Source organism: Pseudonaja textilis, chromosome 1 (genome assembly GCF_049901715.1).
Source record: "Pseudonaja textilis isolate UNSWEBS1 chromosome 1, rPseTex1.2, whole genome shotgun sequence".
NCBI classification, from domain to species: domain Eukaryota; kingdom Metazoa; phylum Chordata; class Lepidosauria; order Squamata; family Elapidae; genus Pseudonaja; species Pseudonaja textilis.
Window position 1 is genome coordinate 8,363,773 of NC_141990.1, and position 26,202 is coordinate 8,389,974.

The window sequence follows — 26,202 nt, forward strand, 5'->3', positions numbered from 1 at the left end:
CTGGATCGATCCGGAGCTTTATTATCAGCTACAGAGGCCTTCAGGAAAGCCTTGCCAGCCTTGACGGCTGCAGAAGAAATGGGATGGCAAGGCAGGTGTTGGGCTGTGCGAGGCCTGGCTGCAGCTGTCCAAAGGTAAGAAGTAGGGCAGCTCCCTACCCTAGCTTAATTTTTACCCATGCACCCTGGAGTGGGCAGGAGCTTAACTAGGGCTTATTTTGGGGGGTAGGGCTTATTTTGGGCACACATGTAAAAATCAAGATAGGACTTACTTTCAGGGTAGTAGTCCTCGATGTACGACCTCAAATGAGCCCAACATTTCCATAGCTAAGCAAGATCTTCCGACAAGCAAAGTCCACAGGAGACACCGGCATACTTTAACAAGGATGTCACTAACATAACAATTGCATTGTCCACTGAACAACTATGGCAAGAAATATTGTCAAGTGGGGGAAAAATTTACTTAATCACTGTCTCACTTAGCCATAAAGAGTTTGGGCTCGATTGTGGTTGTGAGTCTGTTGTTGCCATTCATGTGTGCAGCGCTGCAAGCGTGAAAGAGACCCATACCCATGGTGGAACAAGGGGCCGCCCAGAATTTTAAACCGGGGAGGTGGCCATGTGAGGGAAAACTCTTCCTCTCCTCCCCTAAACAGCCCCCCCTTTTTTTCCCCGCCTTGTTTTACGTACCCCAGCACGGCCTGGCTGTCACCGGCCCGCGGATCTCCGATTCTGGTGGATGATTTACTGCAAAATGGCTTATAAATTGAAGTAGAAAGTGTTTTGCCGACGTGGCAGCTTTCAAGCTTCGCACCCATTTGTCACCCAGCATTTCCCTTTGTGTATGGAACAGGAATTAATTAGGCTGCACTGCAGGGTAAAAAAAAAAAAAAACTTTATGGCCATAATTTATATAGGATGGCTTTGGTTGGGGTTTTTTTTTTTTTTTTGGTTTTTTTTTTAAAGAGGCAGTGTCGCTTTGTTTAGGCTTTAAACCCTTGAGAGCAGAGGGGCTGTCCACATCATACACACACACACACATACATACACACACCCCTTAAATAAAAATTCAGCCGGCAGCACTGAAGGAGGCAACGCTGGGTGGTTTCGTAAGAACAGACCGTTGTGGGTCAATCGGAAGCTAATCATTGGATTTACACATTGTACTAAGGCGATGTTGCGTTTTGTTTACCTTTGAGGTGGCCTATGTTTGCGGGCCGGTCGTTGAAACCGTGGGTCCCTTCCTTCTTCAACAGCCATGGTTAAAACAAAAACCATGGCTTGGCAGAAGACAGGAATCCCATCTGTAAGGTTGAAATGGGTTTTATGCTAAGAGGAAGGCTCAGCTGTCCCTCAGCTCTTGTGGAGGTAAGGCGTGCCGAGAGTCCTCAGGTTATAACCATCACTGGGGGTTTTTAAGAAGAGGCTAGACCAGGGGTGTCAAACTCAAAGCTGAATCCGGCCTGCGGGGTGCTTAGATAAGGCTTGGATTGGCCTGCGGTGCCACTGCCAGCGAAAAAGGAGCTCCGGGGGGGGTGGGGGGCACATGTGGTCCTACAAGCTCTGTTTTTCCTGGCCGTCACGGCCGAAAAGGGGGTGCAGGTGGCACGCGCACGGCCCTCCCCCCCCCGGGCTCTTTTTTTCGAAAACAAAACAAAAGGAGAAATGTTTCCCCCTTTTCCATTTGAGCGTGCAGGAAGGGACAGGAAAGGAGACAGGAAAAGAGGAAAGATGGGAAGAGAGCAAGGAAGGAAAAAGAAGGGAAGAGGGGAAGGAAGAAGAAAGGAGAACGAAAAGGAAAGAAGGAAGGAGATAGATTATAATGAGAGGGAGGGAGGGTCTCAGGGAAGTCCTGCCTTAGCACTTGGCCACAAGTGCCCCTGACAGGAGTCCCAGTCATGTCTACCATGGCCACGCCCACTATGGCCACGCCCTCACGAGCATGCCTCCCCCCAGGCCCTCCAAGGTCAAACAACCCTGATGTGGCCTTCAATGAAATCGAGTTGACACCCCTAGTGGAGACAGGCACTTATTGGAAATGGTATAGAATAATAGATTCTTCTGCTTGAGCCAAGGGCTGGACTAGAAGACCCCCAAGGTCTTTGCGGTGAGTCACCTTTTTTCAGTGCCGTTGTAACTTTGAATGGTCACTAAATGACCTGTTGAAAGTCGAGGACTACCTGTAATACAGGCTTTCACGTATCCTATTGCTTGACACTTAGCAATGGTTGCAGCTTCCCAGGGTCATGTGATTGACATGTGTGACTTGCCCCGCGAACTCCCAGCAAACAGTCTAAGGGGAGGGGGAAAGAAGGATTTATTTAACGACCACGTAATTCACTTAACAACTGCAGTGATTCACTTAACAAGCATGGCTAAAAACAATAGCAATAGCACTTAGACTTATATACTGCTTTACAGTAGTTGACAGTCCTCTCTAAGCGGTTTACAGAGTCAGCACATTGTGTTTTGACCTAAGCTTCCCAAGATCATGAAGCAGACTCCTCATCCTGATAAAAACCCCTTTTTATTTAGGTTAAAGGGAATTCCTCTCCAGCAAAGTCCCGGCAAACAGTCTTTCATGAAATTTCACAACCACAGACCTTTTATCAGGCTTGGAGAGTTGCCCGGCCGATATCTTCCAAACGCCACGCTGTAGCAGCAATTACTTGGCAAGAAGTCAGGAACAGGTCTTCACTCTAATGAATTGAACTGATTGTCTCCTGCAAACACCACTCCCCTTTCACTCCTCTTTATTCCCTATGGGAGGGGCCATTCCCCTGAGCTTTTACTCCCGAGTCGACCCTTCTTCCTTAACTTTTCCCTTCTCCTGGCAGCTCTGCGCATGCGCACACTGCGAATAGGCTCCAGCTATTCTTCTGCCTCACTGATCTCCAATTCAGAATGCAGCCTATAACTGTCAGACGGCCCTGGCCCCATCTCTGCCTCCCAACGCACAGCACTCATCAGAGCCTTCCCCAGACTCCAGGACTGGCCCATGTTCCTCCCCAACCTCCTCATTGTCCAAATCCGCTGCTAGCTCCACTGGCTGCTTGCGGGCCACAACACATTGCCCCCAACAATCTGGGTCCTCATTTTACCCACCTCAGAAGGATGGAAAGCTGAGTCAACCTTGAGTCTTGTGAGATTCGAACTGCCAAATTGCAGGCAGCAGGAGTAGGTTGCAGTACTGCACTCTAACCACTATCACCACAGCTCTCCGGCATAGCTCCCTTAACAACTGCCTTGCTTAGCAACCGAAATTCTGGTCCCTATTGCGGACATAAGTCAAGGCCAACCGTACCAACCTAGATCTCTTAAAGTCTCTTTTGCACCCGATCTTTTTATGCGAGTCAAAGCTAGCAATCTCAGCTTGATTTGTACATTAGAGACCCATTAATTAAACATTCCACTCCATGGAATCTTCCCTCCAGGATTCCTCTTATTCTTTTTACGTAGCAAAAGAGTACTGGAATGCACGATTCTCTGTTGGGCGTTGCTCATCAATTTTTAAAAAGAATAATCTTGTTTAATTTCCATAGGGCTATGTTGATTCTGTGTTCTTTCCCTGGCTGTGATATCCAACCGGAAATGTAACCTTGGCTTTTTTAGGAAAGAGAAAGTAGAAACACAGGTTGTATTCGGTGCGGGACGCTGATGCACAAAATTAAATCATTTTTTGTTCTTGCTTTTGGTAGAAGTGAGATTTATGAAGGGGAAGGCACGTTTCTCAACATTTTATTCTGGGTAAATGATAATTTATTGTATTGAAGTGCTGCATACAGCAAGCTTAATAATGCAAGATTTGAACCTTGATCTTAACATTAACTGCTATGCCATGCTCTTCAGGCAGCAATACAAGTAACATTGCTTGACTTGCAACCATTCGTTTAGTGACTGTTCAAAGTTATGATGGCATTCAAATAAGTAACTTACACTTAAAACCATCACAGCATCCCCATGATCAAAATTCAAGTGTTTGGCAACCAGCATCAATAAAGGAGAATATTTGTAGCTCAGGGTTAAAAGGAAGGGTCCTTGGTGCTCTCTGAACTTGGTGGTTTTCTTGCAGACGTTTCATGACCCAACTAAGTAACAACATCAGTATGAGAAGGGAGTGGGGTGTCTGGAGTGGTGGAGAAGGGGGAAGAATGTTGGATCCTTGGTGCTCTCTGAACTTGGTGGCTTTCTTGCAGACATTTCGTCATCAAACTAGTTAATTGTCAGAGGGTTTGCAGTGTGACTACAACTGTGAGAGAACCCAGGAGCAAAAACACAGTACAGAGAGGCTTTGTCTTTTAATAGCGGTTTATATACAAGACTGCTATATTACATACATATACGTGGTAGGAATATACCAGGCTAGCAATCAGTCTTCATTACTCCACACGGAGATCTACAATGGAGATAGAACACGAGGAGAGAGAGATACTCCCTCTCATGGCCTCCCTTATATAGACAACTTCTTAAAGTGGCAATAACCCTGCTGACTCATCCTCATTGCATCAGCATTTACAGCAGCCTTACAGCAGCTAGTCAGCTATTAAATCATAATTACCTGAACAGTAATATCATCAGGGACTAGAGAAGCCCTGGTGGCACAGTGGTTAGAATGCAGGATTGCAGGCTAATTCTGTCGACTGCCAGCAGTTCAATTCTGATCAGCTCAAGGTTGACTCAGCTTTCCATCCTTGATAAAACGAGGACCCAGATTTTGGGGGGCCAAAATGCTGACTCTGTAAACTGCTTAAAGCCCCACAAGCTGTATATAAATCTGCTATTGCTACTCCTAGTTTGGGTAATGAAATATCTGCAAGAGAACAACCACGCTCAAAGAGCAACCAGGATATATTTACTAGGTAGCAGCATCTGGAGTCATATTCTATTTGCGACCTTCCTGTCTGGTTTCCAACAATGCTCGACAACCACATGATTCACTTAACTGAAGTAAACAGCCATGGGCAAAAAGGCGGTAAAATTGGATGTGACTCCCTTAACAGCCACCTTGCTTAGCGACTGGAATTCTGATCTCAATCATGGTCATAAGTCAAGGACTCCCTCTAGTTCCTCTGTGTTGGCAGTGTGGTGGATCTGGGATGGAACAGGGCCGGGTGGCCAAAAAAGACTAAGAATTCCATGTAAGCTGATGAAGCGAGCGAGCGAGTGAGAGATACCCGTCAGATGCAAGATTGGCATATAACATTCAATCATGTCAGTCAATCAATCATTTTCTGTAGCCTCCCAACTTAACCAAGTGACTCCGGGAAGCTTACAATTGGAAAACAATTAATACAATTTAAAAGACATTGAAACCATAAAAACATCCACAAAATAATTAAGTATAAAGAGCAGCCCAGGTGATTAATCAAGTAATAGATCAACTTTGGTTTCCAAGTATGCAGAGGGAGAAAAAGAGAATCTATCAATAGAAAGCAGAATATAAGTTAGAACGTTCATAAGGGTCTCATGCTTGAGCATAAGGGATGGACTAGAAGACCTCCAAGATCCCTTCCAACTCTGTCACTCTGTTATTTTGTGGGTCTGTCATAAATCTGAACAGCCAAGGACTACCTGAGGTTGCATTTTCTGGTTGAGCGGGGTGTGCAGATGCAGCAATCCAGCCACAAACACACCCAACATTTTAACCTTGCATGTTATATGAACTTGAGGCCACCTTGAAGACCATCCAGAAGTTACCGCTGGCTCAATACGCAGCAGCGCAAGCAGTAATGGGCACCTCTCTTTTTATGTCTGTTTGTGACAGCTACTAGAGCTGTACGTGTTGCCAGTTAGATTTCAGGCACAATTCGAAGTGTCGATCGAAGGACCTTTATGGCCCAGGGCCTCGTTATTTGAGGGACTGTCTTGTCTGTTTCAGGGACGCGGTGGCTCAGTCGCTAAGACGCTGAGCTTGTCGATCAGAAACGTCGGTGGTTCGAATCCCTAGCGCCACGTAACGGAGTGAGCTCCCGTTACTTGTCCCAGCTTCCGCCAACCTAGCAGTTCGAAAGCATGTAAAAAAAAATGCAAGTAGAAAAATAGGGACCACTTTGGTGGGAAGGGAACAGCCTTCCGTGCGCCTTCAGTGTTTAGTCATGCCGGCCACATGACCACGGAGACGTCTTTGGACAGCGCTGGCTCTTTGGCTTTGTAATGGAGATGAGCACCGCCCCCTAGAGTCAGAAACGGCTAGCACGTATGTGTGAGGGGAACCTTTACCTTTACCTGTCTCTAATTTCCTGCTTGCCTACCACATTCAGGCACAATGGGTGTTGCTTCAGGTCCCCTCACTTAAACACCGTCCTTTTGTGAGATCAAAGAAATGTCCCTTCTCTTGTTACCCTCTTGTTACCCCCAGAAATACATACAGCACTCATTTTCCTGTGTTTCTTCAGGGCCCTTAGGACCTGCTCGTGTTTCGAGGCCTAGGGGTCAGCGTGCTTGTGGAGCCCTTATTATATTTATCGTGTTTTTATTGTTTGTATTGATGCAGTTGTTTTTAGTTTGGTCCGCCTTGTCTTATTTTATGTCTTTAAATATATGTTTTTTTAATTATGTATTTGAGTACCACACAAACTGCCCAGAGTGTTTTGGAAAAGGGGCGGTTGTAATAAATTTAAGTAATATAATAATGTCCATTTTCTAATCAAAACACGTCCCTGTTCAGTTTTAAATTAAAGCTAGCACAGTTCAGATCGTGAGGGGGGAGGGAGAATAATAGAATTACAAAGTTGGAAGGGGCCTTGGAGGTCTTCTAGTCCAACCCCCCTCCCTGCTCAAGAAGGAGACCCTGTGTTATTTCAGACAACTGGTTGTCCAATCTCTTCTTAAAAACAGTATAGGTATAGAAAGACAGTACAGGTGATTAACAACACACATGAAGACAATACAGTAGGTTATACATTTAAGTTCAAATATAAACAGTAAAATCTATTTATTTATTTTTTGGTACAACCGCACCTGACTAGGGCAGACCTTTTGAAAGTTATGGGAATTTTTGCAAAAACAGTTTTAGAAATGGTAGCAACCTTGCGTTGTGGTTTGTCCTGTGAAAGTCCTAGCTCTCTCTTTCCTTCTGCACACCACTTCCTTAGAGCTGAGTTTGTACCATTTAGATTAACATTGGAGACAATAGTATTCGGCTTGGGTCAGTCGTGCGCTGTTAATAACACCGCTTCTCTGTGTGAGTTGAGTGAAAGGGCAGATGGACCACCCCTCAGTTGGAGAAAGAAGAGTGAACGGAGATTGGGACCCTTGAGAAGAAACACCATGGAAATAGAGCATCCTTGCCGATAGAAGAGCCTATTTTGTAGCTGAGAGTTGAATTGTGGGGTTGTTTGTGCCCTCTGAGCTTGGTGGTTTTCTTGCAGACGTTTCATTCCTAACACTGATGATGTTACCTAATTCGGTAATGAAACGTCTGCAAGAAAACCACCAAGCTCAGAGAGCACAAAGGACCCTACAGAGCATTGTTTCTTTCCACCTTTTCTACACATGCAACCCTGGCATATTGTATTCAAGAGCTAGAAGAGCCTCGGTGGCACAGTGGTTAGAGTGCAGTACTGCAGGCTACTTCTGCTGACTGCCGGCTGCCTGCAGTTTGGCAGTTCAAATCTCACCAGGCTGAAGGTTGACTCAGCCTTCCATCCTTCCAAGGTTGGTAAAATGAGGGCCCAGATTGTTGGGGACAATAAGCTGACTCTGTAAACCACTTAGAGAGGACTGTAAAGCACCATAAAGCAGTATATAAGTCTAAGTGCTATTGCTAGATAGCAACCAGGTGAAGAAATTGCCAGAGATTTAGGCAAAACTCTGCCCATCACAGCAAACACCGTCTAGCTGGAAGGATCAGCGAGCTGTGTACCTGGAGAGGAGCTAAAGAGAAGGTCCCAGAGTTTATTGAAAACAATTGAGATGATGAGAAAATCTTTTATCTGTGTGCCCAGAATCCTGGAACACAGTTACCAAATCGAGGTAAGGATTTCTGGATGCAGAACAGGTCAGATATGGTGTCCCCTATACAGGTCATCCTCGACTTACGACCACAAAGGAGGCCCAAAATTTCTGTTAAGTGACACATTTGTTAAATGAGTTTTGTCCCATTTTAGGACCTTTCTTGCCTCAGTTGATAAGTGAATCACTGCAGTTGATGGGTTAGTATGTCGGTTGTTAAGTGAGTCTGGTTTTCCCATTGACTGCTTGTCAGAAGATTATAAAACGGGATCACACAGGAAGGCTTCAAAAAACCTGGAAAAATTGGGGTTCCCCATTTTTTTCCAAATGGCTTTGGGGAAAAAAAGGGGGTGTGTGTGGAAAAAAAAGCTAGTTTTTCCCTGTTTTTCCAGGCCTTCCAACGACGTAGGGACAAAGCAACGGTCATAAATATGAACCCGTTGTGCCAAGCATCCGAATTTTGATCACAGGATCATAGGGATGCTGCAAAGGTCATAGCTGAAAACGTTCATAATTCACTTTTTTCTGTGCCGTTGTAACTTTGAACGGTCAGTAAATTGAGCTGTATGCTGTAAGTTCGAGGACTGCCTGTCATGCCGGGGATTTCAAGACCCGTCTTTTTCTTTTAATCCCACCCTGTAAATGTAAACCCTGTCAATTTACAAGACCTGACAGGGCTTAATTACCAACTCTCCTTCCTCCTCTCCCCTCCTCCATTTACAGTTCCAATCTTTTTATTTTTATTTATAGCTAATCTTTGAAGGGTAGGGTTTCAATCCTTGCTCAGACTGGGAGCCCATGCGTCATGCTGCTGGGGAAACAGCTGGGAATCCTAGCTATTTAAACAATATATGAATCATTTAATCTCGTAGTGAAGGGAGCGAGGACGAGGGAGATGGCTCTTGGAGTTTTGAAATGACAGTATCAATGCAGGCCGTAGACGGACGCCCGCTGGGAATTGAAACAGCAGGGCACCTGAGGGGATTTTTGTCTTTTAATTTTGGGGAGGTGGCAGTCAGATTTCTCAATAGGACCTTGGGTTTTTTTTTAAAAAAAGCAGGGCAAAAGTTCATGTCTTCACTATTGGAAGTGTAGCTGGGTCTGTTTGAACACACACACGTACACCCCTCGATCGAGCTTTGTGAACTCCGAAGACTGGAGGAATTAAAAACTTGCATTAAGAAAACGGGAGATTAGCATCCTGCCTTATTTGGGCCTATTTGCATATATTTGCTTCTTTTTTGTTCTGGATGGAAATGGGAACCAGCCGCCTTGTACTAAAAATGCAAAAAAGCAGCTGTTTCTAGCTTGCCGAAAAAAGAGAATTATTTGTAGCTCAGGGTTGAAATGAAGGTTCGTTGGTGCTCTCTGAATTTGGCTGTTTGTCTTGCAGACATTTCATTACCTGACTAGGAAACATCATCAGTGCATCAGTGTTTCTAGAGTCCGTCTCCTTTTGTCTCATCTTCTGTCATTCTGCAGCTTTCTTCGTTCTTTGCAGGCAAAATTTCAAGCTGCTTCTTTCTTTCTTTTGTTACGTAGAATGATGTGAGGCTCAAAATTAGGTGTGATTCCATTTCTTCCCCTTACAGGTGGGCCTTGACTTACAACCATTCATTTAGTGACTGTTCAAAGTTAGAATGGCACTGAAAAAGGTGATTATGAGCATTTTTCACAGTTACGACCTTTTGCAACATTTCCCCCATGATCATGTGATCAAAATTCAGATGCTGAACAACCGGTCCATATTTACGACCGTTGCTGTTTCCTGAGATCATGTGATCACCTTTTGCGACCTTCTGAGAAAACAGCACTGAAAAAAGTGACTTAGAACCGGTCCTCACGTGTATAACCTTTGCGGCATCCCCACAATTGTGTGATCAAAATTTGGGTGCTTGGTAATTAATTAATTATTGACTGTTTCCTAGTATGATTGGATTGCTAATTGTACCCTATGACTATCATTAAGTGTTGTACCTGATGATTCTTCACTCTTGACGAATGTTGCTTTTCTTTTATGTACACTGAGAGCATTTGCACCAAGACAAATTCCTTGTCTGTCCAATCACACTTGGCCAATAAAAGAATTCTATTCTATATTCTATTCTTAACAACCAGGGCAAGAAAAGGTCATAAAATCCAGTTTGACTCACTTAACAACTGCCTTGCTTGGTAGTGGAAACTTGGAGCTGCCAGCAGTTGAACCCAATATTATATTCCTGTCTTCAAGGAGTATAAATCCTTCTATTCTTCACCATCCAGTCAGAGCTGAAGAAGCTTCTTGGGTGAGAAGCAAAACATCTTCAAAGAAAAACGAGAAAGCCCAGTTGCCTCCTGAAAAAGCACCTTTGGGACAACCGTGACCTGGATGACTGAGAATCTCCACAGACATTTATGATTTTAAATATTTATTTTGAGCCTACCTTTTATTATTTTTATAAATAAAAGTGGTGAGAATACTCAATATTCCTCCCTTTTCCTATTTTGCCCATAACAATAATGCTGTGAAATGGGTTGGGCTGAGAAAGAGTGACTGGCCCTAAGTCATCACCCAACCCTGCTTTCATGCCTAAGGCAGAACTAGAACTCGCTGTCTCCTGGTGATTGGCCCAAAGTCACCCAGCCGGCTTTCATTCCTAAGGCTGGACTAGAATCCTCCTGAATTCTAATCTGGTACTTTCACCACCAGACCAAACTGGCTTCATTACTTTGAGTTTTGTACTGTATTAAGTCTTACCCTACTCTTCTCCACTTGAAGTAATATTGTGGATCTCAATTTTAACATGAGATGGAGAAAAAGTTACTGATGTATAAATAAGGCCAGATGTGGTCTCACTATGAAATTGGTGATAAAACATTCGTATACAACATGGAGAATTAGCACATGATCACCACAGTAGAGAAATTCCTATGGTAACATTGATTACTAAGAAAAAGGGGGAAGTGGGTTTGTTTGTAGTTTATTCTAATTCTGTGACAGAACACAATGGGCAAAGAACGCTTGTAAACCTATGGTTTCATTTATTTTGCTGATTTTGTTTCAAATTTCACTGTGTCTTCCCATTTCATCCTACCAGCAAAACCAGGTTCATCATAATATAACAATAACCATACCTAAGCATAGATTTTTACAGATTAAGTATTTCCTTAATCTAGACTTTTTATCATTAATCTAGGCAATCTGTTGCAATTATGTACTTCATTTTTGTTTAACAAATGCGGTAGATGAGAGGAAAAATCCCTGAGCAAGGAGGACATACTGCCAAAAACGACAATATTTAATTCTATCCAGCCATATTGTTGAAGAGAGAAACTTCAAACTATATAAAGCATCTATCTAAAAAGAGAAAATTCTGGTCTTGCTATTGTTGAGCATGTCTGGCTCTTTGTATTTTACATTGGTGCCTGGAAATTTGAAACAGTTTTTGAAGGGGGAGGAAAAAGAGCTTTCAAAAAGTCCTTGTTTCTGTCATGGAAACCTTTACAGGTAGTCCTAGACTTACAACAGTTCATTTAGTGACCATTCAAAGTTATAACGGCATTGAAAAATGTGAGTTATGACCATTTTTCACAGGTACGACTTTGATCACACAAATGGCCAGCTGATCAAAATTCAGATGCTTGGCAACCAGTTCATATTTATAACCGTTGCTGGGTCCCATGGATGTGATCCACTTTTGCAACCTTCTGTTCTGACCCGCAAACCTGGTTCCCAGAAAGCAAACACAAGATGAAGGCAGCAGTATAATCTGTTTAAGTTTTGGCTAAGAATCCCGTTTCTTCACAGATAAAAGGCTGCTTCCAACTAATCAGCTCTGACAAAAAAGAGCCTTGCCAAGTTTTTTCAACTCTGACAAAAAACAACAGATAAGAAATAGTGTACAAGAGTCTTCAAATACCAGCTGTAATGTCCATGAGGCTGAGTTCAAAACTTCTTTGCTTTCTGCAAAGAAGGTTAATTTCACAGCTGTCTTTTATCCTCTTGAAGGAGGGGCCATTACCTTGCAGCCTTTTTCCTGAGTCGCCCGTGCTGTTGTAACTGCTCTTTCCTCCGAGCCATCCTTCGTGCAAGCGCACTTGACACAGGCCCCTCGGGAACCTCCTCATCACTGCTGCCAGCTCCCGCAATCTCTGAAGGCAGCAGTCCACTCCCCAATGGTCCTGGCCCCTCATCCGAGTCTTCGCTCTCCTCAGCTGTCTGCACCTGCTGCCGGCTAACCACAACACCTTCTTGACAAGCAAAATCAATGGGGAAGACAGATTTACTTAAGAACCAGATCACTAACTTATCAGCTGCAGTGATTCACTTAACAACTGTGGCAAGAAAGATGGTAAAATGGGGCAAAACTCCCTTAACAAATATCTCACTTAACAACAGAAATTTGCGTCCTAAGTTGAGGACTACCTGTATTTAGAAGCAGAAATATACATCTCTCGAACATCAGTGGCCTTTTCCTCCTTCCTCTCCCTGGAGTTTATCAAGAAACTTCCAAGAAAACCCAGGAATTTTCTTTTCCGTCTGCTTCCCTTGTGGTGGCCAGTACAAAGATAGAGGAAAGTACTTCGGGCTTGTTCTTGTTTTGACAAAAAGCTGAAAGGCGATGGGCCACAGGAAGGACACAAGGTGCCAAAAAGCTTTGGGAATGGCGATGTTTTAAAGCAGTGGCATAATCTTCTCAGTTGCCGAAGTTAGGGGCCTTAAAATGTTACAGCTTATTGTTATTCCGAGTTGATCATCTCTCCTTTGCTTTAATAATTTTTCCTCATGCCTGGATGGTCCGTGAGTTGCACGATAATCACTCACACAGCTTTGCAATCAATGCCCAAAGTAATAGGATTCCGCTGGCCAACGGCAATTAATAAATTTGTGTCTTTTTTAAAAAAAAAAACACTAGCAACTCGGGCCTGAAATACGACTGACTGGCTTTTGCTCATTTGCATATTTATTGCAGTGGAAAAATTCTCGCAGAATGATTGATGTGGAGCTCGCCTCTTGAATTCCAAGCAGCGCATTATTATGAAATGAAAAATGCCGGCCATACAGTTGATTAAAGTTGAAGACAGTGGAATCAGTGTTTTTTAAGATTGTGGGAGAATTAAAGGCATATTTTAATAGATGTTGACAAGAAGTGAACTAACAAAAGCAAAGCAAAGGATTTGCTTGAAAAGATTTAATCAAACGTGTTTCTTGGGGGATTAATTGTCAGGGATGACTGGGGGGGGGGAGAGAGTGTGGCGGGTAAGGCGGGGGGCTGGCGTGGGGTTTGAATGAGGAGTATTGTTCTTGGGCCAACGTACCAAGCATTGTGTTTGACCTATGTTTTAACTTGGTTCTGGAGCAGTTGGTGAAGAGAATGTCAACTCCTAAAACATTTACGTGTCCCGTAAATGCTAGACGTAGAATGTTAACTTCAAAAAAATCCTTTTTAGTTTTGGGAGTGTGACTCGGGGCTCATGATTTAATTGGAGTAACTGCTAGAATCCTGACAGAGGAAGGCTCCCTCTGAAAGAATACAACGAGTCCTCGGTTTACAACAATTCCTTTAGTGATCGTTTGAAGTTACAGCGGCACTGGAAAAAAGTGACTTATGACTGTTTTCTGCACTTAGAACCAATGGTGGTTTTCTATCGGCTTGGCCCAGTTCGGCCGAACCGATAGTAAAAAAAACAACTACTAGTTTGGCTGAACCAGTATTTCTTTTTTTCCCCCTCCTGATGATCAGCTGTTCTGATGATCAGCTGTTCCAGGATCCCCCTCGCTGTCTTACTCCTTCATCCAGGAGGCTTCCCTGAGGCCCAGGAGGCCAAAAACAGAGCATGGAAGGTGCTGCAAAAAAGGAAGAAGCCCCGCCCACCCAGTCACATGGTTACACCCACCTGGCCACGCCCACAGAACAAGTAGTAAAAATATTTGCATCCCACCCCTGCTTAGAACTGCTGCAGCCGTCACGTGATCAAAGCCCAGACGCTTGGCAACTGACTTGTCTTTAGGACAGCTGCAGTGTCCCGGGGTCACATGATCCCCTTTTGCGTCCTCCTGACAATCAGAAGCCAATGGGGAAGCCAGATTCACTTAGCGGTGAGGTTACTAACTTAACAACTGCAGTGTTTCACTTAACAGCTGTGGCGAGTAAGGTTTTAAAATGGAGGTAAAATTCACCTAGCAAATGTCTTGGTTAGAAACAGAAATTTGGGGGTCAGATGTGGTTGTAAGTGGAGGACTACTTGTGCCCTCTTTTTTTTTCCTGAATGTTCAAATCAGTTAGTATTTGGTCCCTCAGTAACATATTCCTAAGGGAAGATCTGAAAGGAGCTTTATCCACGTTTGTGATATTTCCTCAATTATAGTCCAAAAGCAAGATACTTTTTCCCTCCTGTCCAAGTACTCTAGTTAGATATGTACAGCTGATCCTTACAATTTACTAGGAGCCTGCTAGTATTTATCAGATGCATGCGCGGAGGAGATTTACAAAGGTTAAAAATACCTTCTCAGAGATACAATACATCACCCTCCATGCTGGAGTTGGACCACCATGAAATGCCCCTCCTTGTAAATACAGGTAGTTCTTGAATTACGATCACAATGGAGCCCGAAATTTCTGTTGCTACGTGAGGCAGTTGTTAAACAAATTTTGCCACGTTTTACAGCCTTTCTTGCCACAGTTGTTAAGCTAATCACTGCACTGCGGTTACACTGGAGCTTCAGGTCGCGACGGTAATCTGTTCCCAGACTCTGGTTGCGACCCAATTTGGTCGTGTTTGGAAGTACGACCAACTGCACATGTGCGCAGTCCAACAAAAATGGCGCTGAAGGGGAAATCGGCGCAGAAAGGGAATCTTTCTGCACCGATTTTGTTCGCCACCTGATTTTTGAATCATGACCCGATTCAAAAATCGAGTGGATTTTTTTTAGTCTTCACCCGATTTGGTCACGAACAGAAGCGTTCGCGACCCCAGGTTCAACTGTATTAAGTTAATGATGTGGTTGTTAAGTGAACCTGGCTTCCCCATTGCCTTTGCTTGTCGAAAGTTCACAGAAGGGGATCGCAGGACCCTAGGATACTGTGTTGGGAGAAATATCCCTCTGGTCCAGTTCCAAGCCAGGAGAAAGGCACTGGAGACAAAATGGAGGCTGGAGGCTGATGTTCCGTCTCACCTTTCTTCTTTCTCAAAAGATGCAAGAGTACAAACTCACACAAACACAGGCAGGCCGGCTGGCTCGGACTTTAATTCTTTGGAACTGATAACATCCTTGACATTCCAACACGCTCTGCCTGCCAAGTCCAAACTGATAACAAATAAAAAGCTACTTACAAGAAAATTACAAGGCAGACCACAAAAATCATTCACAAAGAAAACCTGAAGTAAGATCAAACTTTGCCCCGTACAAAGTTCCAGCCGACAACACACCCACTTTTATCCCCTGTGGGGTGTGGCTCAATGACTCAGCTCACTCTCTGACCCTCCCACGCCTCCTACGTTGCTGCTCACGTTTCTCCCTACAACGTTGCCTAGGATCAAGCCAACATTCTTCCTCTTGACTCCCTGTCAGGGGCTGCTCCGATATGCCTTCCTCCTGATTAATCTCAGGCTGTTCCTCTCGGTTGTCTGATGAAACCTGAGGCATTATCAGGGAGGAAGGCATTGCCAGAGAGGAAGGTCCTGGGGAGGAAGGCATTCCCAGTTCCTCCTCCTCATCTTCCAGGTCTTCTTCCTCTAACAGCACCGGCTTGGGAATCGGAGCCACAACAGCTGATTGGAAAGAAGGTCCATTTATTGATGAAACAAAACCACCCAGCATGTATGATTCTGGGCAGCTGACCACATGGAGTTGAGAGTGAGGGGTATTAATACCTTATCTTGGACTTGCACTTGGGCTTCCTGTTCCTGTGCAAGAGCATGTATTCTATTGGCTGTCGTAGGGACACATAGCTGGCTCTGTAGGTTGTCTGGGTTAGGGTTTGGCTGAAGTTTGGATTCTGATGCAATGTCTTTAGGAGATTCTGCTCCTAGTGGGTTAATCCTATAATGTCCTGGAGGGTCATGTCTTAATCCCATCATCCTGGAGCTGAAGGTCTTTTTATTTTGTAGATAGGATGGCCCGGTCTTTCTTAATGGGGCACAAAAAAATCTGATGGGGGCTGTCTCTTTCTGTCTCTAAGAGCATGTTTCTCCACTTCTCATTTAGGGAAATACACACTATTCTGCCCTTTTTTAATATTTCATAAAATAATTCATTCTTTGTGTGGAGGGGCTTCCCACAACTGCAACCATCATAAATATGAAGTAGTTACCAAGCATTGCGTGACCACTGGGATGCTGCAAGTATGAAAAACACACAAGTTCCTTTTTTCAGTGCCGTTGTAACTTTGAACAGTCACTAAATGAACTGCTGTAAGTTGAGGACTGCCTGTATTTCCCCCCTCAGGTTTCCCAATCAGGAAGGAACAGTATCACTGTGTTTTTACCAGAAACATTAAGGCGCACACTGAAACATCCTCCGTTCGCTTGATATTTTTTATCGTTCCCTCCCTAAAACACGAAGGCTTCTGCTCTTGTTTCAGCAGGCCGTTCCTCTGCGGCTTATTCTTAAAATAAAGGACAGGACAAGTTACTTGTTGAGCTTTCTCAACAAGGGGAAACTCCACTCCTTGGTTTGCTATGATCCAATTCTGGTATCTCCAATCGCAATAAATTGCCAATTTCCCAATATTTCACGGTGAGTGGGGTAGAATTCTGCAGAATTCCCCACTGAAGAATGTACATTTTTGAAGGCACCGTAAGAACTGTGAATTTTCATTTCATGCAAAGGGAAGCCAGGGGGTTGCTATCCGATGAATTCTTTTGTCAACCTTGATCTAACTCAGGGGTGTCCAGCCTTGAGAACTTTTTAAGACCTGTGGACTTCAACTCCCAGAATGGCTGGGGAATTCCAGGAGTTGAGGTCCACCAGTCTTAAAAGTTGCCAAGGTTGGACACCCCTGATGTACTTTTCTCCCTGCATAATTTAGCACTGTGTGGGGCACAGTTCTGCAAAGGGCTAGGGCTTCAGCAGTTGTGGGTGCTCCATCACAGGAGGCTTTCAAAAAGAGATTGGACTGAAATCGTATAGGTTCTCCTGCTCGAGCAGGGGGTTGGACTAGAAGACCTCTAAGGTCCCTTCCATCTCTATTATTTTATATTCTAGTGGAAGCTTGATTTTTACTTATCAATGACATGTTAGCTCTTGTTGGTTCTCCTCCTGCTATTTCCTCCCTTAAGCTTCTGGTTATCTTTCGTTTTTAGTTTCTTTTCTCCCCCTTAGACTTTTCAAATTTCCTTCCTTCCTTCCTTCCTTCCTTCCTTCCTTCCTTCCTTCCTTCCTTCCTTCCTTCCTTCCTTCCTTCCTTCCTTTCTTTCCAGTATTGTTAGCCGCCTTGAGATCTCACCAGTGAAAAGACTTAAGGGCTAAATGCAGTGCTCAGGGTCTTTAATAAAAGAGGCAATAGGATAAAGAAAACCTAGAAAATGCAAGTGATGAAAACCTGGGAATAAAAAGGCCCAGCAGTAAAATTAAACAGCGGGACTTGCCCTGATAGATAGAACTCATCAGACTTAGATGGGCTTTTGAAAATTGAATAAAAATGTCCTCCTGTCAACCGGCAGAGATAACAGGAATAGGGCTGGTTTGGCTGCCTTTGGCAGTCGGTGTGGCACCGAGGCTGCATTCTGAATGGATGAATCTCGGCTGCCTTCGTCCCTCTTCCATTAATTCTTCTGCTGCTTTGGGTTAGGCTTCCTCTTGACACCCACACTTATCCTTAAATAACGGTGGTGCAAGGGTTATTGTCCTATAGTGCAAGAGAAATACTTTGAAAAGGGAGGTGGAACTGCTAAGTTAAAAACCAGCTATTCTTAGTGAGCAATTCTCCCGTGAGATTAATACAGAATAGAATAACAGTTGGAAGGGGCCTTGGAGGTCTTCTACCATGTTTCCCCTGTCTTTTTTTCTTTTTGCCACCCAAAAAAGCACCAGGTCTTATTTTTTGGGGGGGGGGGGCGTGTCACCCACTGACTAACCTCACTAGCGTGTGTCACCCTTGGCCTCCTTTTCACCGGCAAGGCTTTCCTGAAGGCCTCTGCAGCCAATAACAGAGCTCTGGGTCGATCCGGAGCTTTGTTATCAGCTACAGAGGCCTTTAGGAAAACCTTGCTGGCTGAAGAAGAAATGGGCCGGCAAGGCAGGTGTCAGGGTGTGTGAGGCCTGGCTACAACTGTCCAAAACATCCTAGCTTAATTTTTACCTGTGCACTCTGGAGTGAGCAGGATCTTAATTGCACCAAGACAAATTCCTTGTGTGTCCAATCATACTTGGCCAATAAAAGAATTTTACTAGGGTTTATTTTGGGGGGTAGGGCTTATATTGGGTGCACATGGGAAAAAAACAAGCTAGGACTTACTTTCAGGGTAGGTCATGTTTTCAGGGAAACAGGGTAGTCCAGGGGTGTCAAGCTCAATTTTATTGAGGGCCACATCAGGATTGTGGTTGACCTGGGGGGGCAGGGGGGGTGAGGCTGGGGGGGGCATGGCCAACTTGATGTCACTCATATTGGGGGGGGTGCTTGTAGTGGCCCAGGCGGGGCTGGGGGAATCCATTGACTCCAGCACGCGCCCAGAGGGCGAGGTGGGGCAGCCCCTTGCCAGATCCAGGGCAGCTCCGTGGATCTGACTGCGTTCCAACCTGAATGGCCGCCTCCAAGTTGTAGTTCAGCACCCCGCTGACCTGGGCTGGGGCCGAGGTGCTAGGAGCCGGTCCTCCACTGTTTCCAGGGCAACCCCACAGGCCAGATCTAACCACTTCGCAGGCCGGGTGCAGCCCGCGGGCCTTGAGTTTGACACCTTCTGGAGGCAAGTCGTTCCACTGGTTAATTGTTCCAACTGTCAGGAAATTCCTCCTTGATTTAGTTTTCATCCGTTGCTTCTTGCCCTGCCTTCAGGGGCTTTGGAGAATAGCTTGACTCCCTCTTCTTTGGGGCAGCCCCTGAGCTATTGGAACACTGCTATCATGTCACTCCCTAGTCCTTCTAAACTAGACATACCCAATTCCAGCAACCGTTCTTTCAAAAAGAACAGTTGAAGAGCGGAAGAAGCTTCTTGGATGAGAAGCGAAAAGTCTTCAAAGAAAAACCAGAAAGTCCAATTGACTCTTGGGGGAAAAAATGACTGAGAATCTCCATAGATGCGTTTTAGCCTCCAATTCCCTTAATCATCTTTGTTGCTCATATAAATAAGGCGCCTATTTCCCCAACATCCCAGCCTGTAGGCCCATAGGCCACAATATTAGCAGGTGTAATACGGCAGCTCAGTCCCTCCCTCCTAGCCCTTTCAGAAACTGGCACCCAGAGCAGAAGTAATACATACGTTGCTGTCTCTCTGCATGTGCCCGTTGTCAGCGGCAGGGATGCCCCCTTCTCCCCTTCCCCCTTTAATACATCTCCAGTGCCTTCACCATTCAGGAATAAATATGTAATGTGCTTGATAGCCCAAAATAATTCCCCCACTTTATCTCAGCTTTGTTCCTCTGGAAAGCTTGCCTGCTATTCCTCCGGCACGGTGATATGATACCTTCTTTTGTGGCCGCCTTGTCGCTGGCTAAACCACTGTTTGGAATGAACAGGCTGCTCTTTTTGATTTGCTAAAGCTGGCAAGAAGGAGGGAGGCAGGCACAGGATAAATGGGAAGTGTGTCCTGGAGTGTTTTCTTACCGCTAATCCAGAAACGTGGCTTGTGGAAGACTTCTAGATTTAAAATATAAGCAACCAAGTCTGTTCCTTTCCCCTAATGGCAGCATGGAGGGGCCCTAATTTGGGAAATAGTATTTCTTTCCATGGAGAAGGCCATACCTTCCATTTCCAGAATCTTCTGTCAGAGCTTATGGCTCAAAGGAGTTTCTTAGGCTTTGCAAACCTTCCACTTATTCATCAAGATTGCATGTTTCTTAGATACAGAAAGTCCTTCATTGGATCTCATGTTTGTCGATTCAGTGTTTCTCACCCTTGGCAACTTGAGATGGGTGGACTTCAACTCCCAGAAGTCTCCAGCTGGCTAGAGACTTCTGGGAGTTGAAATCCAAACATCTTAAAGTTGGAAAGTTTAAGAAACCTTGTTCCAGTTTAATAGGTCTGTGGAGATTCTCAGCTATCCAGGTCATGGTTGTCCCAAAGGTGCTTTTTTCAAGAGGCAACTGGACTTGTTTTGCTTTGGAAGGTGTTTCACTTCTCATCCAAGAAGCTTCTTCAGCTCTGACTGGATGGTGGGGAACGGAAGGATTGTATATTCCTTGCAGACAGCTGATCATTTGCATTGTTTTATAGAGTCATTGAGGCCACCCGGAGGTTTATCTGTGTCCTCAGGGTCACCTGAGTGGTGCAAATGAGTATGAAGCCTTCCTGGAACTGTTGAAAGGACTGTGTTGTAAACAGGAGATAGATGATGTCCTGTCCCTCCTTCTCTGTTGAGAGAGGGCCGCTCAATTTGAACATAGGTGGCTTCTTTGACTCCTCTTTCAAACCAGCTTAATAATTTTTGTTCCAGTTTAATAGTCTGAGGCCCGAGTTCTTCCTAAGAAGTTCGGGAGCTACTTGTGATGCGGAGCTATGAGACAAGTGATCTAATTTAGTGGAAGGCAGCCTTTTGTGTTTTCTTTCCTCAGAAGATTTCCATTCTCTGTCAACTTCCTTTATGATAATTGGCCATTCCAGAATTCTTCTGAGGAAGTTGTCAGCTTGGCGAGGCAGTCCAGATAAGAACCGTGTACAGGTAGTCTAGGATGAACTACAGGTAGTCCTGACTTATGGGACAATCATGGAGCCCGGTCAGGCACAAGAAATCAGGAAACAAGGTGGTTCAAGTGACTATAGGTTACTTGCGTGCCAACATTCTCTGCAAGAATCTGAACTACTCAAATACGCTTTCAATAATATTTTACAATTATATATAAAGGAAAATTAAGTTTTGTTATCTGTTGTTAAGAGAAAGTTAAATAAATGTAGTGTTTTAAAAAGGATGTATACAAGAAGAAAAAATTATTCTATGAGGGTGACTTGGAGGGAGCATGTTAACTCCCAATAAATTCTGTTTACTTTTGGAAGTTTGGCTCGAGACTCATGATTTAATTGGGGTAACTGCCGGAATCCTGACAGGAGGTTTATCTGGATCACCTGAGTAGTGCTTCTGGATTCTGTCATCTGCAATTATTATTTTTTTTTTTGTGGAAATCCATTCCTGCTCCCACACCATTCAAAGAGTGTTCATCCCAAAGGGTGTGTCAGCTTTGGAAGCCATATTGAGTCCAGATGCTCCCACACTGCCACATTTTGAGCCTGGGAAAGTGGGAGGGGGGGAATTTACTGGAGTATATCTAGTTAGACATAATAACATTCTTTTTCTGATTCAAGGTCAGGTTGTGTTGCACATAACTGAGAGGAAATCTTAACATGGGACAGATGGTGATTGGGGCCATGTGATGTGATGATGGATGCAGGGGATAGATTTTGTAGTTTTGACTTATTATAAGGAAGCCCAGAACTTTCAGATTTGGGATTCCACAGTTGTGCGAGTTTACTATACGAAATAAAAGGAACCTTTGAGAAGATGTCTGTCTCGGAGTTATTGGCTCAAATGGAGGGTTTGCTGGAACGCTGACAGGGTGTTCATTTGGGACAGCCATGATCAGGGGTCGCCAACCTTTTGGACCCTGGGACCATCAAACTCATAATTTTAAATCCCGGGGACCAGAGAGATCTTGGAAGAATCCCCCCAAAAGTCTGCAAGAAAATTCCCCACCCTGTTTTCTTACCATCACAGAATACCATCTCCAGCTCCGTTCCCAGGGGGTTAGAAAGAGAGACTTTTGGCTTCATGCAAGGAAACCAGCAGAAGCAGCAGAAGTCTTTCTTTCTCTCCCCCAAACTCCGTCAGAAAGGAGTCTTTGTGAGACTTGTCATGCCGGCGCAGCCTCTTGGAGCAGGGTGCCTTGCAGGGTCCCAAGGCTTGCGTGCAGCCAAAAGCAGAAGAAGAAAGAAGCAGCCTAGTGGCCAGGCCAGGCGTGTGGGGCAAGTTCCCCCCACCACCCTTTCCCCCTCCCCTCACTACCTCATGTTGTTCATAATGCAAGCGATGCAAGCCTTGTGTTCCCGTGAGCCATGTGGGCGGTGCAGCATTGTGTTCCCACACAAAATTGCTTTGGGGTGTGCTTTGGGCGGGGGGTGACATTTCTCTGCGGACCACCAAAATTTTCTCGCAGGCCACCAGTGGTCCCTGGCCCACTGGTTGGCGACCCACTGACCTGGATGACTGAGAATTTTTACAGACTTTCAGGGCTAGAGAAATCTTCCTCTGGGCCACGCCCAACCTGTCAGGTTCTCAACACCCTCTTCTCCTATCAAATGTGTGGCCTTCCTTGCAGAGAGTCTTCTTAAGGCCCTTTCTCCTTTTGCCCCGCAGGTTACAAAGCGTTAAAGGCTTTGCTGAGAAGCTTGGTGGATCTTCAGGATGAGCTGTGGCACCAGAACTCGGGGACCAGACATTTGGTAGCAGGAGAAAAGAAAAAGGAGAGGTAAAAAGGGCAGCAACGGATGGGAAACGGGCATGATAAAGGCCACAAAACACCTTTCCGACATCGGGGAGGTTGGCAGGAAAAAAAAAATGAGATAGGGGTTGAGCCCAAACTTTCTGTTGCTAAGCAAGTGGGTTGTTAAGTAAACTTCACCCCATCATACCCGCTCTCTTGCCAATGTTGTTAAGTCAATGGTCGCAGCTGTTAAGTTAGTAACACGATGGTTAAGTAAATCCGGCTCCCCCATTGACGTCGGCCTGTCCAGCATCTGGTGGTGCAACCCCGAAGCTACGGGCAAGTGAAGAGATTAATAGAGTTGGAAGGGACCAATCTAGGTCATGTAGTCCAACCCCCTGCCCAAGCAGGAGACCCTACACCATTTCTGACAAATGGCAGTCCAGTCTCTTCTTGAAAGCCTCCAGTGATGAAGCTCCCACAACTTCCGAGGGCAACCTCTGTTCCGTTGGTTGATTGTTTTCCCCGTCAGAAAATTTCTCCTTTATTTCTAGGTTGAATCTCTCCTTGTTCAGTTTCCATCCATTATTCCTTGTCTGGCCTTCAGGTGCCTTGGAAAATAGCTTAACCCCCTTCCTCTCTGTGGCAGCCCCTCAAACATTGAAACATTGCCATCATGTCTCCAGAGGTGGGCATTCAGCAGGTTCTGACCAGTTCTGGAGAACCGGTCACGGAAATTTTGAGTAGTTTGGGGAACCAGCAAATACCAGCTCTGACTGGCCCCGCCCCCATCTCTTCTCTGCCTTCCGAGTCCCAGCTGATTGGCTGGGTCTCCTTTTGTTGCCCTGCACAGGAGAACGGAGCTGGAAAGCAGGTTAGTGCGGTGGGAATGGGATTTTGCAATTACCTTCCCCTGCCAAGCCCGCCAAGCCACGCCCACCAAGCCACGCCCACATAACTGGTAGTAAAAAAAAATTGAATCCCACCACTGCATCTCTCCCCTGGTCCTTCTCTTCCCTAGACTAGCCAGGCCCAGTTCCTGCAACTGTTCACCGTATGTTTTAGCCTCCAGCCCCCTAATCCTCTTGGTTGCTCTTCTCTGCCCTCTTTCTAGAGCCTCATTTAAGCTAGTTTAAGAGAAATTGAAATTTAACTTCGTGTAAGGAATTCTTGGGAGTTGAAGTCCACACATTGTAAAATTTGCCATAGTGGCCCCCACCCCGATTTAAACATAAAACCCGGTCGTAAGTGGCCATGTTGGCTGAGGCCAAAAAAGAGCCGATTCAGAAAACATCTGGCAACACCAATGTCTTGATTTGGGGGGGGGGCACTGGAAGGCCACGATGAGGCGTCTGAAATGATATCTCACTTGCCCACTTATACTTTGTGTGTGTGTTTGTGTGTGTGTGTGTGTGTGTGTGTGTGTGTGTGTGTATCCATCCCATCACCCATCCCTATGTATGTATGTATGTATCTATATATCTATCTCTGTTTTCTTAAGTTTTCGCGGGTATTTATATGTATGGTATTCAGCTTTGTTCGGGTATTTCCGCACGTCATTATAGTTGTGCTTTTAAAGTTGTAGCAACATTTCGGCAGAATCTCATCTGCCATCATCAGGCTTCTGTATTGTGTTCGTCTGAACACAATACAGACGAACGGACGAACACAATACAGAAGCCTGACGATGGCAGATGAGATTCTGCCGAAACGTTGCTACAACTTTAAAAGCACAACTATAATGATGTGGGAAAATAGCTGAACAAAGCTGAATACTATACGTACATACATACATACATACATACATACATACATACATACATTCTCCCTTTTGCATTAGGCCTAAGGCTTATCCAGGGATAAGGTTCAGAGCTGTCGAAAGACTTGTTCCCATTTCATAGGGTATTATCTGCCTGTGTGATTACATGGCTTTAACGGGGGATTAGCTATTCATAGAGGAGGGGGGAAAATGCAATCAGCGCTTGTTGACCATAAGGCTAAATGGAAATGCCATATTCAGGGGCAGTATACCATTGAAGGCCAAGATGATCTGAAGCAGCTAAGGATAAATCCGCCGCTTTGACAGAGTAACCGAGTTGGAAGGGACCTTGGAGGTCTTCTAGTCCAATCCCCTGCTCACGCAGGAAACTCTATACAGGTAGTCCTCGACTTAACAGCAATTCGTTTAGCGACTCTTAGAAGTCACAACGGCAATGAAAAAAGTGACTTATGACCGTTTTTCACACAGCATGTGACCAAAAATTCAGACACTTGGCAACTGACTTGTAGTTATGACAGTTGCAGTGTCCTGGGGTCACAAGATCCCCTTTTGTGACCTGACGAGTTATTAACTTAACTGCAGTGATTCACTTAACAACTGTGGCAAGAAATGTCATGAAATGGGGCAAAATTAACATAACTGTCTCACTTAACTTAGTGACAGAAATTTGGACGTCCGTTGTGGTCATAACTCGAGGACTACCTGTACCACTTCAGACAAATGGTTATCCAATCTCTTCTTAAAAACTTTCAGTGTTGGAGAATTCACAACTTATAAAGGCAAATTCTTCCACTGATTAATGGTTCTGTCTGTCAGGAAATTTACCCTTAGTTCTAAAGTTGCTTTTTTCCCTGATTAGTTTCCACCCGTCGCTTCTTGTCCTGCCTTCAGGTGCTTTGGGGAATAGCTTGACCCCCTCTTCTTTGTGGCAACCCTTGAGATATTGGAAGTCTGCTATCATGTCACCCCTGGTCCTTTTAAATTAGCCATGCCCAATTCCAGCAACCATTCTTTATATGAAGAATGGTTGAAGAGTTGAAGAAGCCTTTTGGATGAGAAGTGAAACGTCTTCAAAGAAAAACCAGGACGTCCAGTTGCCTCTTGAAACAAAAAAAAACAAAAACAGGTTGCTTCTCCCCTTGATTAGTTTCCATCCATTCCTTCAGTTTGACAGCCTTGCTCTTAGGTTGCCTGTTGCTAAGCGGATTTGGTGATAAAACCGTACTAAAGAAAGGAAGCGGTCAGGAGATGCTCGGAAAACTCTGTAGGCTAATTACACCGCCATCTTTATTGTCAGCGATGAAGAGATCTCAAGTGGCAGCGATGAAGCTGAGGAAGGGAAGAGGGCTGTGCGGAGGCTGCCCAAACGGAAGCTGGAGATGGAGGACTACCCCGAATTCGCATCCAAGAGGTTTGCGGAGTTTCGGGTCTACAGAAACAACACCCTACAGAAGTGGCACGACAGGACCAAACTGGCTTCTGGCAAACTGGGCAAGGCAAGTATGTCTTCTCTATAGAGGTGCTGAGGAGTCAGGCGTGGTATGAACTCACCAGCAAGAAGCCTGGTGCCTTTTGAGTTCTAGTCCCGCCTAAGGCACCAAAGCTTCCTGGGTGACTTTGGGCCAATCCAGAAGGAGACTCTTGAGTTCTGGTCCCGCCTTAGGCATGAAAGCTAGCTGGGTGACTTTGGGGTCAGTCACCAGGAGACTATATAGATATATAGATTAGATAGATAGATAGATAGATAGATAGATAGATAGATAGATAGATAGATAGATGGATGGATGGATAGGTAGGTAGGTAGGTAGATAGATAGGTAGGTAGATAGACTGTATTTATAGATATAAATATATATAGAGAGAGATTAGAGATAGATAGATAGATAGATAGATAGATAGATAGATAGATAAATAGATAGA

General features: G+C 44.8%; 1 protein-coding gene across 2 annotated transcripts in view; it reads left to right on the top strand.

The window, feature by feature from the left end:
• AATF (apoptosis antagonizing transcription factor) overlaps window positions 1–26,202 on the top strand; it is a 100,262-nt gene that overhangs the window by 20,877 nt on the left and 53,183 nt on the right. For both annotated transcript variants that reach the window (XM_026710243.2, XM_087925338.1), the window contains exons 5-6: window positions 22,437–22,548; window positions 25,581–25,779. In XM_026710243.2, the coding sequence (XP_026566028.1) occupies window positions 22,437–22,548; window positions 25,581–25,779 (311 nt within the window). The remainder of the gene's footprint in view (window positions 1–22,436; window positions 22,549–25,580; window positions 25,780–26,202) is intronic.